Below are 14,650 nucleotides of genomic sequence, written 5' to 3'. Positions count from 1 at the left end.
CTAAAAAAAAACATTTTTAATGACTTCAATATGTTGAAAAACGGCTTCAAAAATGTATGTTGATCGGAATACGCGGGAAGGGTGGCCACTCGCTTACCGATTACGTTAGGTACCATACTAGGTATTGTGTGATCAATCCGGTCGAAACTTGCAACATGTATCCCAGATCCAATCCAATCAGATGTAGAACAGTTTAAAAAAAAACAACAACATACAGCAACCGCCCGTCTATCCACCCGCTGCCCCCCAAACCTCGCCACTGCTTTTGGATGCCTCATCAATGACTGAGCTCGTGTCCCATCCGTCGGTTCTTCACACATTACCACACCACACCTCGTGTATCAGAATGCATCTTGTTAATACATGGTACAGACACCACGGCCCGCAGCCGGGGGGAAAGTAAGAAAGGAGGTTCAATCGGAATTATAAAGGAAATGATAGAGGGCCATCGGAGTTTGAAATCAAGAGGGAAGAAAAGAGAGTAAGATATCCTAACGCCGCCATTCCATCAAATCATGTGGGTTAATGGGAGTGCATGCGTCAGGTCGGATCAGCTGGCCCCCAGACCCCCATCTCCGTCAATGAGACGCAGTCGCTCTTTTGTCGTCTTGGCGCGCTTCGACGTTCCCTTGCCAGACCCGCGTCCGCGTCCACGCTTGGGCACTGGGGTGGACGAGGGCGTGGCCACGTTCTCCGCCGTCGACACTGGGGTAGCTGCGCCGGATGGTTTGGCACTGACATCGTCGAAATTGCCCTCTCCTAAACAAAAGATGAATTAGCATCAGGGATAGGACATAACATAAGCGCGTAGCCAACCCAAACATACCTTCGTGGTACATATCATCCAGCGTAATGTCCCTCTTCCTCTTCTGGGCTGCCTTTTTTCCGCCCTTGCTGGCACCAAACACTTCACCGCGATCCAAGGCTTCCTTCTCCTTCTGCTCTATAAGCTCGGCCTGCTCATCATCGGCCAGCCACATGGCAATGTCTTTCGTGCGGCTTTCCCGATTACGCGTGTTGAAGTCGACCCCACCGGCAGCGCCACCCGTGATGACGACACGCTGGACCTCTTCCTTCTGCAAGGCACGCTTGCGGATTCGCTCTTCTATGGTGCCTCGGGTGATGAGACGGTATACCGTAACCTGCCGCGTCTGGCCAAGACGATGCGCTCGGTCCATGGCTTGGGAATCGATAGTGGGGTTCCAGTCCGAGTCGTAGAAGATGACAGTATCAGCCGCAGTCAAGTTGATACCCAGACCACCAGCACGCGTGGACAGGAGGAAGACAAAGATCTCAGGACGCTGCTGGAAATCAGCCACGGTATCGCGGCGATCTTCCAGCTTGGTGCTTCCATCTAAGCGGCAGTATTTGTAGTTACGATAAGTCAGGTACTCCTCCATCAAGTCGATCATGCGTGTCATCTGGAAATACAACAGCACACGATGACCACCCGCCTTGAGCTCTCGCAATAACTCATCCAGCTTGGCCAATTTACCGGAATCCGTGACAATCCGGCGCATGGATGGCACTTCAATATGCGTGTAACGACCTTTGTTCGATATCGGCTTGGGAAGCATAGGGGAAAGAGAGTATGGAGTAGGATCCACCTTCTTCTCGATTATCTGCTCGTCCATTTGTCTCGAAGGTGTGCTGAGGAGCGCGTGCCGAATCGTGACATTGAAGAGGGTATCCTTGGTCTCGGTCAAGGGTACCCGGCTCGAAGACACAACGGTGATCGGAGGCGCCGATGCTGCAGGACTGGCACAAGGCTCGATGATGTTGAGGCCCTCACGTTCGAACGTAGACTGCGAGACTGTCATCAAATCTCGCATATACCCTTCCGCGGCAATCTCATTGACGGCACGACGATCATTGCGGTCGACAATGTTGAGCAGAGTATGCGGGAGGGCAGACGCTGCCTGCTGTTTGTCGGTATCGTAGGCGGCGTTGAGCCGGGACAGCCTGTTGGCTTGTCCCCGGCGGCGGACCGCTCGCTCGAAGACGCCAAGATGCGACTGCTCGTATGCCTCACCAACCGAGGTGTCCACAAAACGTAGGAATGAGAACGCCCCGTCGTCCTGGACGCTCTGCTTGATGTTCTCCGGAGTGAAGATATTCATCAAGTGGTTCAGGCACTGTTCACGGAACCCAGCGTATGCATTATCAGGACCGGCCATATCAATTCGACCGGCCGAACCACAGAGAAGGCGTGGCATAGGGTACTCGATCAGATTGCGAGTTGAGTATCCGACATCAACACTATGACCTTCTCGAACAAAGGAGGCCGTCTCGGCAAAGTACGCGGTGGAGAATGGTGACTTTGTTTCGGCGCGTTCGAACAAGTCCGGGTGGTTACAGACCTTTCGGAATTGCATGACTAGGTTCATCAGGGTTGTGCTATCAGCCTCGTCACCGACGGCAGCCTTCTCGATAAGATCCATGATGCTGACACGGTTCCGTAGGTTGGCATAATAGGCCCGCTGACGATAGGTGAGGTCACAGAAGACGTCCTTCTCAACCTTGTCTCCGAGTTCCTGCTGAACATGCTTCTTAACACGACGGAGCATGAAAGGCTTCAGGATCATATGAAGACGCCTCAACTGGTCTTCGTTGAGCTTTGTGTTGCTCTGCGCATGAGATTCAATATCTTTGGAGAACCATTCGCTGAATTCGTCGTGGGAATCGAACAATGTCGGCATGATGAAGTGAAGAAGAGCCCACAGTTCCTGCATGTTGTTCTGGATGGGTGTTCCGGTAAGAAGAAGACGATTGCGGCAGCTGAAACCGAGCAAATTCTTCCAACGAGAACTCTGCGAAGACTTGATGGCCTGGGCCTCGTCCAGAATCATGTACTGCCATTTGACCTTCTGGAAGTACTGGGCGTCAAGCACGACGAGCTGATACGATGTTACCAGCACGTGGAATTCTGACTCTTTTGTGTAGGTTATATGCTTGCGATCCCAGAACTTGCGGAGAATCTTACGGTCCTTGGCGGAGCCCCAGTAAGGCAGAACCTTGATGTCTGGCACGAACTTGGTAATTTCCTGTTGCCAGTTGTGCAGGGTGGAGGCAGGCGCGATGACCAGGAACGGCCCCCAGATATTATGCACTTCAGCGAGATAAGCCATGACTGAGATAGACTGAATGGTTTTTCCGAGACCCATCTCGTCGGCCAGAATACCGTTGATGCCTTGCTCGTACAAATTGACCAGCCAGTTCAACCCCTTGAGTTGGTATTCCTTAAGCTTTGCAGTAAGCATGTTGGGCTGGGAGATCTCGATGTCCCCCAAACTGGTAGGGTTTTGGAAGTTCAGTTCGCCCTCATCCAAGGCAGCCATTTGGTTCTGCTCGGAGTTGAAAGCGCGTGCACGATCTTGCGCCTGCTGAACAGCACTCTGCGCGTTGGCCATGGCCGCCTGCCGCAGGGCCGTTTCATCTTCCGCATCAAAGTCCAGGTCCTCAAAGTTGGTAACTTTAGTGCCCGTATCAGCAACACTGGGGGGCAGGTCGATGGTATGATCCTCGCCCTTGCCGGGTTGGACAGTCTCGTCTGTCCCGTCCACGGCCGTGTCGCCAGCGGCATCTCCCTCTGCACCTTTAATCTTCCGGCCGATGAAGTGAGAGTACAGTTCGGTCTGCGATATAAGGAAATTGAGTTTGCGTCTTTGACGGTTGGCTTCACGTTCCGCTTCGGCCTTCTTGGCAGACTCGATCTCTTGTTTCTCGGCGAGACGGCGTAGATCACGTTCCTCTCGTTCGTTGCGCTTCCAGAAGGACATCATCTCACGCATGGTGCGCTTGGCGCGAGCCTGAGTATCCTTCATACTCTTGTTGGTGCGTTCCTGCCACTTTCGAGACTGCTTACTGGCCAGCTGAGCTGTCTTGCGTAGGTTCTCCTGACGCGTGCTTAGGGACAAAGCCTTAATGCGATAGACCTTGGGAATATCTTTGCGTGCAATATCGCGCCAGATTTGTTCATAAATCTGATTGTAGCCTTTGGTCTCGTACGCGGATAAAGGTGTAGGCGTGGTCTCCTTGGAGCGACTACCTTTGACCTCCTTCTTGAGAGATTCTTTCCGGGGGTCTTCCTTGGGTGCGATAGGCAGAGGTTCATCATTCTCCATAGCTGCATAAGCAGCCTCCGCAGCATCCTTTTCAGCCTGCTTTTGTTCTTTAGACTTCTTCGGTCGCGTGACGGGGCCGCCGCGACCAGACTTCCGTCGCGATGGCGAGCTCCGGCCGATGTGAAAGGAGCTAGTGGTGCCGCCTTCGAGATTGGGAGCCAACGGGGTGACTTCGCTGATCTCCTCGGGGGCAGTAACTCCCTCGAGAGCTCTTTTGGTAGTCTTGATCTTTCTTTGTGCCCGTTCAGCTTCGCGAAGGAACTTGGCCTTCTCCGCGGAATCTTGGGCCTCATTTGCCTTGATCTCTGCTTCCAGTTTCTTTTGCATCTCCATGCGTACCGTGTTCTCACGACGCCGCTTCCGCTGCATGTCCTTCTTGCGCTCCTTTTCATCTTGAATCTCCTTTGCCTGAACCTCAGCAATGACGGAGGCCTCGTTTGCGTATCTGAAGCGGTCCATGCCAGCAGTGGCTTGTTTGTCGAGAGACTTGGCGAGCTTGACCAGGTAATCGTTTCGGCGACGCTAGGGATCATGTTAGTAAATGAAAGCGTTTGCATCCGATAGAGCTTTAGGAAGTACCTTGCGTCTCAAGATCTCGACTTGTTCCGTGGCAAATGCGCGTTTTTTGCCCTTGGCAACGTATTCTTCCCGGAACCTCTCGTACCCCGGTGCTTCCACGTCGCTTTTGTCCGCCTCGGCCATGTCAGCCAAGGCTCTGTTGAGGGCTTCTGCCTCATATTCAGTCATCGTGTGTCGAGGTAAGAGACCACGATTTTGGACGGGTGTCTTAGCAAAATCAGCAACGCCGTTGGCCGCATTGGGGGTCCGTGATTCAATTGTCCTATGCTCTAGTTCCATGTTGCGACGGCGCTTCTCCGTGCCGGGTTTCTTTTCCAACCTCGGCAGAGAGATGGCGGGAGCTGATGTCCGGTCTTTGGCCTTCAATTGAGAGGCAGAAGCGGAGGTTGTGGGCGGAGGACTGAGACTGGCCGTGACTGCTGAGGCCGGCGCTAAAGGTGTTGGCGCGGCCTCGGCGGAGGACTGTCTTTTGGGAGGGGCGCGCTCTTCAGTCGGTCCGGAAAGGATACTGGCAAACGACATGGGATCTGCCGCCCTGGTGGGCTTCTGAATGATAATAGCGTCAGTGAATAGGAGTTACAATCAACAAAGGGATAACGTACTGTGTCCTTGGGAGGTGAGCTTGCCCGGGGTTCTCGTACCAGGGAGGATGGGTATCCCATAACGCCGTGGCTACCCATAGGAAATTGGGATTCTGATTCTTTTTTGGGCGACGCTTGTGAATGGCTGTCGGACCGACCAGCCGGATGGGCGTGAGACGGGGTGGAGTGGCCGTAGGGAGATGCGCCGTTGCCTGATAAGACAGAGCCTGGGTAGGGCCGCGGAAGAGCGAACTGCGGAGTTCCAGCCGAGGAATGTCCCTGGTATTGCGACGGTGGCTCTGTGGGATGGGAGGAAGGAGGTGCACCGCCGTTCAATGGCGGGAGTGTACCCGGCAACGGGGACGGCGCATGAGAGAAGCGAGGGCTCCTGGACATGCTGGACTGGGGCGGGAAAGCAGGAGGCGTCTGAGGGGGATGCTGCTGGTATTGTTCATTATTGGCGTAATAGGCACGGCTTTTGTTTTGGGGGGAGTAGACAGGATAGCGAGACTGTTGGGTAGGAGACTGAGGATTGTAAGGCGGAGCCCCCGTCATGATGGCCGCGTGTGCCGGTAACGCGGCGGCGAGCGTTCGAATATGATGCCAGCAACAGGAACTGGTAAGGTGACGAGGCGAGAGAGAGAAAATGTGTTCGGGCGAACAGGAACCGTTACGAAGAACGAGGGCAGGCCATGCGCGAAGGGGGTTGAGAGGTTTTATCTCACGAAGATCTCGATGGGGCGATCACGCGTCGGGTTGGTTGCCGCTGGACCAGCTATCTGCGGAAGGAATTAATTCTGAGAGGCCTAAATGGGGAGAAGTGGAGAAGGAAGGCTGGAGGTTATTGGGAGGGAGAATGGAAATGATATGGATGCAGTAGATGATGGCGAGGTGGATGGAGAAGAGATAGAAGGATGGAAGTGGAAAAGGGAGGATCGCCTCACCGGATTGACAGGAATCTTGGGAGGGCTCGAAGTGCTTGTGGTGAGCGAGCCAGCAAACCCTCCACGGGTCAACCGTTCCGGTCAGGATGCAACAAGAAACACAGGCCCAGCCAAGCCGTGAATGGGCTACCCGATCGGGGAATGGTCCTGGGCCGGCTGAGAACACGGGGACAACCGCAATGCCAGCTCCGGAGGACCACGGATGAGTGAAGGACGAGGGGGAAGGTGAAGGGATGCTGGAGATGGGGTCGGTAAGGGGAATGAATGAGTGGAGGTGATTGATGATAGCAGGTCTGGATGATGTACCTACTACTAGGTGCTACTACCTACCTACTACTGATATCTGGGAGGGTAGATAGGTAGATACTAGATCTTGGTCGTGCTCCGGGGGGGGGGGGGGGGGGTAGTGTGGATGTGGGAGTGGTGATCGTTGTAATAGTAGGTAGGGATGGTAGAGGAGGATGTTGGGGAGATGGAAATCAGAATGGTGGTGGTGGTGATGATGAGGATGGCGATGGTCCCAGTATTTTTGATTTTTCTGCACAGCTTCCCCTTGGGCCAATTTTCCCTCGTTTCCCATCTGTTCCTTCCTTCTTGCGTCTTGTTCTTCTGCCCCCATCCGATCCCGCACCTGCCCGTATCTGTATTCCTGTTACATACCACTAGCCGTCCCCCCGATCACCACCTTCACCTTGAGTTCTTAAGTTCCCCCAAGTTGCTCGATTGTCTACCTACTCCCAGCCACCTCCGGCCCTGATTGTCCAATATTCGTGTTAATCTACTCCGTACTCCGTATAGAAGGCAGACATAATGCCCTTTCGGCTTCACTCCCTTCATTTCTGGGCAGGAATTGTCTCCCGGAGCTAGTAACACTTTCTTCCTTCTCCATCGCCTGGTCTCAATCCAGTTGGACCATACAAAAGGACCCCTGCTCCGTTCCCTGACAGAACCGTTTGAATCGGTACCGGTAATAACCATCTCCAGACATCATCGCCCTTCGATCGGCAACGGTGACGGGATTATGGAGACCACGGCCAATCTACCCTGAGTAAACCTCTTCTCAATCACGGCCTCATGTCACGCTCACGAGACTCCATCTAACTCCTGGCTTAGCGGGGCTGTGATTGCGGGTGTTGATACATACCCCTCCAGGGGGATTGGCGCTATCTGAAGCGGTTGCATCTGCTTACGGTGCCCGGAGTACCTAGATAACCTCGACGAAATGGAGTACTAGTAAATAGGGTACTGCTACGGAGTCCTACCCCTACCAGCGCTGGTCTTTCTACGTCAAGGATCCATTGTCTCGGGCGTCCCGCGACTGCGGTACAAAAATACAACATCGATTACCCACCAACGAGCGAGCCGGACTTCAATCCCCTAACACACTCAGGCAGATCACAGAAGTCTGGGCTTCTCAGCTGGTATCCATGTAGATGACTATTGATAGTGCCAAACTGGCCAAAGGAACTTAGAGCGTGGCAATTACCTACATTAGCCCAGTGCGATGAAAAGCAAGCCTAGGCAACCTTTGGAGCTACCGCCACAATATCAAATGCCACGCAGTGGGATCGTCAAACGTTGATATCCAACGACAGCCCCTTATGGAAGCGTTCTCGCGTTAGACTGTGGCTGATAGTTAGAGACTATCACAGGGACTGTCCTGACAGAAGAGCTAAAATGTTTCCTTAGTTGGCCGGCTGGAATCCAAGTGCTACAGTAAACAGCCATTGGTTGGCTTTGTTGAGATTCCCATTGCTATAAACTGGCTATCCGCGAATATGGATAGTCGTACACGGTCTGCATATACTCACAGAAAGTGGGCATGGAAGGCCGTACTTGTACCCACTACATTGCCTCCAATTAGATAGATGTATTTAGTGTAGACATGCTGGATTATGGGGACTCATTGCCACCGTGCACAACTCATATCCACGCCAGATAGACAGATCTGGCACAGGGGCGATTGTAGAAGATGGAGGGGATGTAGAGATGTAGAGTATGTTTGCTCGAATTGCGAGCGCAGCATGAGCGAGACGTTTATAACCAGCCCTACCCACCGCAAGGCCATGATGAGGCCATGGTCAGGTGGTTGCCCCGGAGGTACTCGATCAGGCCATCCTCCCTATCTACGGCCTTCTCGCCTCCTCAACCTTTATCTAAACATCGCCTAGAAGCTTTCGCTGCTCAGTGCTCCGAGAATCCTACTTCTGACCATGATCATGATATTAGGACCTTATCATGTCTGGCCATCGCAGGCCAGAGTTGCCACTGAGTCACTGTCGTGAGATTGGCTGGGCCTTGCGGGTCGTACGCAGTCTAGCAGCAGCAATGGAACTCGATCTCGCTAGGAAATTGACAAGTGAAGGTGGACAACAGAGCACGAGGCTCGTGGCATCGTACCTAACTGGAAGGTAACGCAGAGTCGCCGAGTCGATGGCCGGCGAGACAAGGGGATGCGAGGCCACGAGGCCTGAGGCAGCGGACTGATCGGCCTGGAGGCCTCGGATCACCCGTTCCTCCCTCCATGCGCGTCAAACCACCCCGAAACAAGCGATCGGCCAACAGTTTCCCCGTCGCTACGACTTGCCTTCAATTGCCGTCGTGTTCTGATCGGACCGAGTGATGCGTTAGATCGCAGGAGACCTGAAAGGGAAGCTGTTCGTCCGCTGCATCCCCGCTTCGCCCTCTACCTTCCGTCGGATCAACAACCTCAACCCCTCTTCTCCAAGACTCCAACACGAACCAGAAGCTGCAATTCGGTGTTGGCTCGACCCTAATGCAATACCAGGGGTCGATAATTGCGAGTCTTTATAGTCAGGATCCATCGTATGTGTCTGGGGTTTCACAATGTGTTTCCCCCCCACGCTTTTCCCACGAATGGGGACTGCGGAGAGAGCTCGACTGCAATGACGTCTGTCCCGCCTGGTACCGCTGTCCTCGGCGGGAAATCTCCTCGATGGCACATTCCCAGCCATGGAACGGAAATTGACCACTTAGCTTCAAGGAAGCCAGCCCATGCGGGATTATCTAGATATGGATGGTGGTACGTTCACTGAGTTGTCCGCAAGTTCTCTTCCCTCAAATCAGCCATTCCGTAGGCTCGGGAGTGGCCTGGTCTGGACCATGAAAAGGATTCAGAAGTGTTGCATTCATATTACCTCCTTTCACCTGATCCCTGTCACTGATACTCCTGGGCACGACGTCACTCCATTCACTTTCGGTGATGGGCGCACATCACCCCACCTGCCCGTCATACCCGACGGTTTCCCAGGGGGCAACACCACCAGGGCGCGTCCGTATAAGACCACGGAGGATTCCTCACTCCTTGACCTGGAAGATCTGGATTATCCGTTTCACATAATCTCCATCACCCCCCTCACCTTCCCATCAATTCGCAACACTCACAACACCCTCAACAACCATATCGCCCGAGAACGAAACGCCCATCATGACTATTCCTGAAATACAATGGGCCCAAGTGGTCGAGCAGAAGGGCGGGCCTCCCGTCTACAAGCAGATCCCGGTGGGAAAGCCCGGCCCGGACGAGATCCTGGTCAAGATCCGTTACACCGGCGTTTGCCATACCGACCTGCACGCCATGAAGGGCGACTGGCCGCTCCCTGTGAAGCTTCCCCTCGTGGGCGGGCACGAAGGAGCCGGCGTGGTCGTCGCCAAGGGTGACCTCGTCACTGGCTTTGAAATTGGTGACCATGCCGGTATCAAATGGCTGAATGGATCCTGTCTGTCTTGTGAATTCTGCAAGCAGGCCGACGAGCCTCTCTGCCCGCACGCCTCACTTTCCGGCTACACCGTCGATGGCACCTTTCAGCAGTACGCCGTCGCCAAGGCCAGCCATGCGTCAAATCTCCCGAAGGAGGTCCCTCTTGACGCCATCGCCCCTATTCTCTGTGCCGGTATCACAGTCTACAAGGGCTTGAAGGAGTCCGGCGTTCGTCCCGGTCAGACCGTCGCCATTGTTGGTGCTGGAGGTGGACTGGGATCGCTCGCTCTTCAGTACGCCAAGGCCATGGGACTTCGTACCATCTCCATCGACGGCGGAGAAGAGAAGAAAGCTATGTGCGAGAAACTCGGGTCGGAGGTCAGTCCTTTTGTCGTCTATGTCAGAACGTGCGGCTAACATTGCACCAAAACCAAGGCATACATCGATTTCAGGACCTCTAACGACGTAGTTGCGGATGTCAAGGCGGCCACTCCCGAGGGCCTCGGTGCTCACGCTGTGATCCTCCTCGCCGTGGCCGAGAAGCCGTTCCAGCAGGCGACCGAGTACGTTCGTTCCCGGGGCACCGTCGTCGCCATCGGCATGCCTGCAGGCGCATACCTCCGATCCCCCGTCTTCAACACCGTCGTCCGCATGATCAACATCAAGGGAAGCTACGTCGGCAACCGTCAGGATGGCGTGGAAGCGGTGGATTTTTTCGCCCGCGGACTGATCAACGCACCGTTCAAAACGGCTCCCTTGGAGGAGTTGCCGCGCATTTTCGAGCTGATGGGTTGGTCTCCCTATCCCCTACCCTGTATAGACGATATGCTAACAATGATAATAGAACAAGGCCAGATCGCCGGTCGCTATGTCCTTGAAGTGCCTCAGTAAGCAAGCGTGCAGCATACACCGACAGATCTGGCGTTATAGAATGACTTCACGCATCTCTCGATCGGGCAGATGATATTTCCATCAATCAAACCTGGATGACGAGATCCGTGAAGTTATTAGGATGACTCATGACTAATGTCTTATGGCATGTTAATTACTACTACTACAAAGTATCAATTCCAAATAATCTACTCAACTTTCGAAGATTGCGTGCAGGACAACACACCCCATACACACTATATCTGATCCGTCTAGCCATTACCATAGCTTCTTATTAACTTATCCCCTCACCAACCTATCCCATACCCAGATGGCACCAGACAATAAGACAACACCACCCTCACTCCAATCCGAACAACATACAACACAATGCCGCTACCAAACAAAACTTGATCCCCCCTCCATCAGACGCCGCCTTGTCAGATCCGCCTCCCCAATCCAACTAAATTATTCCATTCTATCCTCCCTTCTCATTATCCCCCAGTCCAGCCAATCAATCAGCAATATTCACCAAATAACATTAACATCCTCGCCCTGTAAACATTCCTCTAACCACCCTAATCTAAATTACTCAGGTCGAGACTAATCCATCCCCATAACCCATGGCCCAACTCCCATGTCCGGGCCCAATGAGATAGTTTTCCATCGTGTTTGTGATGAGGGAGGGTAAGGGAAATACGTATTTTCTTGGTGCGGTGTGGGGTAGGTAGTAGCTTTCGGAGGTGGGGGTAACTACATAGAGGGATACAGAGAGGGGGATGCATAGTAGAGAGGATTATACAGGAAAATAGGCAAGCGGACATATACATACAAAGAGAGACAGGTTATACTCAACCAAAAAAATAAGAAAAGGAAAGTAAACAGAAGAACGAAAGACTAAGAGACAGGAAACAAGAATTAAATAAATGAACTCTGTCAGCATACAAGGAAATAGGTGAATGGGCAAGTAAGTTCTCGGCGAAGGTATGTCTGACTTGGGATAGGAAATCTCCGGATGGATGATAACTAGATATTTATGTGGTCTGTTTCGTTTGGTAATTGTCTACTTCTAGGTACTAAGACCCTCCTGGACCCGGTCATTCTGTACCGTCTTGAGTACTTAATCGATTGCAAATATCTCGGTGCAGTTAGTTTAGGCCTAGTAAAGAAACTACAAGGAGAATAAGAGCTCAGTACATATGCCTTGCTCTAATCTCATAATATGCACTATCCATACACAGCAACTATATACCATATACATCCATACATCACTGCAATAATCACTCCTCGTCTTGCACCCCCATCTCCGAGAATGTAGGCGACTCGCTCACCGTCATCTGCGGACCCTTGTATACCTTCCGTGCATAGATCACATAATACAGCATCGCACCCAGCCACAGTGTCCCGTTGATCACAATTGTGTAGTTCATATCCTGAGCTATATACAAATCGCATCAATTAGTCATTTTGTTCCCCAACGGACCATTCTGAATGTGGACAGCTAAGATATCCAAGTAAGAAAGGAAAACTTACGCGACGGATTTGGTCCCTCAGTCGGGAACATACTCAAAATGATGACGAACGTCAAATACACCACAGCCGTGATAGCAATCGGCTTACTGAGCCACCCCGTATAGAACTCACCCGGACGGAAGCGGTCTTTCCCCCAGACCAAACGGCTGAGGATGGGCACCATCCAGGCGAGGTCGTTGCCGGCAACAGCGAGGGAGAAGAGGGCACTTGCGGCGGCGTCGTCAATGAGGGACAGAAGGCCAAGGATGACGGAGATGAGGACAACGAAGCAAACCATTCGAACGGGTTGGAAGCGGACGCGCTTGCTGACATGGCGGAAGAAAGAGGAGAAGGGGAGGGCACCGTCACGGGAGAAGGCCCAGCTCTGGCGGGAGGCGGCAACGACCTGTATGATGTGAGTTCGTGTTGGGAGAGATCAGTTTGGAGAAGATGTCCATACCAGACTTAGTCCCATGAAGAACTGGACGACTGCTACGACGACCATAAATCCGAGGGCACCGCTTTTGCCGAGAGCATCGTAGTAGATCTAGTAACTGATGGTTAGCACGAAGGATTGAGACATGATTTTCGAGCAGGGGAAGGGTTACCTGGGCCATTGGTTGTCCAAAATTCGAGTTCAGCACAGCATTCAGATCGGGGTTGATCACGGCGGCAATGATTGCCAGGGAGACAAAGCCTAGCAGTCCGCACAGTCCCGCAGACCATATGATTCCTAATGGTACTGCGCGCGCTGCGTGGCTGGCTTCCTCGCTCATGTGGACGCAGGAGTCGAAGGCACCGATGGTCCAGATGGGTGACATCCATGACAGCATGAAGGTCCAGCCCTGGGGCCAAGTGATGAGGTTTTCAGAGTGCCCAAAAACGTAAGCCCCCGAGTTGATCTGCCCCCCTCGGACGGCCTTACCAATCGGTAGAGCGAGGACTGTGGCCAGGACAAGGCCGACGTTGCTGAAAATACAGGCCGACTGGATTTTGGGCATGATGGGCGCACAGAAAATAGCGATCAGGCCGTGGACCACAACGCAGGCGACATAGGTGCCGTACAGGACAGGCCGAGAGGCAGTCCAATTACCATCACGCGCGATAGATACGACTGAAAGAAGCATGGTAGCAAATCCATCTTATCGAGGAGTCAGCAATAGAAGGTACGGGAGATTCATGAGATCCGCATACAATCGATAGAGCAAACACCGCCAATGAGACCGAGACTATTGCTGTATCCGACAACGAAGCTCAGAGGGTTCTTCCACTTCTCCCCGCTGAAGTAGTGGGTCCAGAAATACAGTCCACCGGCAGTAGGCATTGCGGAGGCGAGATCGGCCTGGGTTGAATGAGATAAAGAGCGTTAGAGTGATTCAGCATGCGTGGGAAGGGATCGCGCATCAAACATACCATTGCCAAAGCAACAATGAAGATGAACACACTTGCCGCAAACCACCCTGCAGAGACAGTCAAAACCAGGGCCTGTGTTACACGAGACGACGTCGAGAAGCCTTACCCTAGGTCAAGTTAGCCCAGGACCTCTCACAGAGCCAGCGTATGTGGCCAAGCATACCCAAACCATGCCCACGGGGCCCGCCGGTATCGAGTATGACAGCGTCGAAGCAATTGACGGGAGCAAGCCCATGATACTAAAGGCGATTGCAAAGACCTGCACGGTGGAGTAATGGCGGCGTAGCTCCTGCTTGTACCCCAGAGTAGCTTGTCCGATCAGCATCCGTGTCACCAAAGCAGCAATCCAAGCAAAGCAGCGTACCCAAGAGCTGCAGGTCACCCTGCTCGACAGGGGGATCGTCGCTAGCTGCCTGAGCAGTCTTAGACCCCAGATCCAGATCCATGGCGTGCGACTTCTCTGCCATTGCGAAAAGGAGCGAATGCAGCAGAGGAACGTGGGAAGTGGCCGAGCCGTGACAGCCCGGCATGGGGATCTGCTAGCCACTTATACTGCCGGGTCAGGCGGCCTGCTACCTGCACAAGTCAAGCATGTCCCCTGCGCCCGACGGAGCATGGCTGATAATCCTTCGCCTGATAAGCTCGGCAGGTTGGTCGAGTGGCGTGGCATTGTTGCACTGCGCCTAGGTCGTGCAACGAGCGAGACGGTTCGATCTGGAGGATGCAGCTCTGCTTGTTATCGGCGTCTTATCGCTGGGGGGCACGAGCACGACGTCCGAGCAACCAATTTGGAGTTCTAGACGACGGTGTGGGCTGATAAGATCCCGCCCTGGATGGAGGACATCATTCGGAAACGGAATCGACGGACTAAGACTGGGGAGGAGGAGAAGGAGGAGGAGGATTGCA

General features: G+C 53.3%; 3 protein-coding genes across 3 annotated transcripts; 1 reads left to right on the top strand and 2 right to left on the bottom strand.

Annotated features, from left to right (window-relative positions):
• Positions 1-435: 435 nt before the first annotated feature.
• ino80 (chromatin-remodeling ATPase INO80) lies at positions 436-6,018 on the bottom strand. The gene is made up of 4 exons (XM_025617756.1): positions 5,306-6,018; positions 4,704-5,249; positions 827-4,646; positions 436-759 (listed from the first exon to the last, which is right to left on the bottom strand). Exons 1-4 carry the CDS (start codon positions 5,837-5,839, stop codon positions 551-553), a joined length of 5,109 nt encoding a protein of 1,702 aa, XP_025466748.1. The 5' UTR covers positions 5,840-6,018; the 3' UTR covers positions 436-550.
• A 3,658-nt stretch (positions 6,019-9,676) lies between these two features.
• BO94DRAFT_586287 (zinc-dependent alcohol dehydrogenase) lies at positions 9,677-10,840 on the top strand (the record flags this gene model as incomplete). The annotated part of the gene is made up of 3 exons (XM_025615754.1): positions 9,677-10,327; positions 10,385-10,739; positions 10,794-10,840. The coding sequence occupies 3 exons, from the start codon at positions 9,677-9,679 to the stop codon at positions 10,838-10,840; spliced, it is 1,053 nt and encodes a 350-aa protein (XP_025466747.1).
• A 1,259-nt stretch (positions 10,841-12,099) lies between these two features.
• On the bottom strand, positions 12,100-14,190 carry BO94DRAFT_467633 (putative GABA permease; the record flags this gene model as incomplete). The annotated part of the gene is made up of 8 exons (XM_025608213.1): positions 12,100-12,257; positions 12,353-12,737; positions 12,792-12,878; positions 12,940-13,472; positions 13,526-13,673; positions 13,745-13,816; positions 13,881-14,053; positions 14,109-14,190. 8 exons carry the CDS (start codon positions 14,188-14,190, stop codon positions 12,100-12,102), a joined length of 1,638 nt encoding a protein of 545 aa, XP_025466746.1.
• Between the last annotated feature and the right edge of the window lie 460 nt (positions 14,191-14,650).

This window comes from Aspergillus sclerotioniger (genome assembly GCF_003184525.1).
Source record: "Aspergillus sclerotioniger CBS 115572 chromosome Unknown BO94scaffold_16, whole genome shotgun sequence".
NCBI lineage: Eukaryota > Fungi > Ascomycota > Eurotiomycetes > Eurotiales > Aspergillaceae > Aspergillus > Aspergillus sclerotioniger.
The sequence above is the reverse complement of the archived record's forward strand: the minus strand, read 5'-3'. Positions and strand labels throughout refer to the sequence as shown.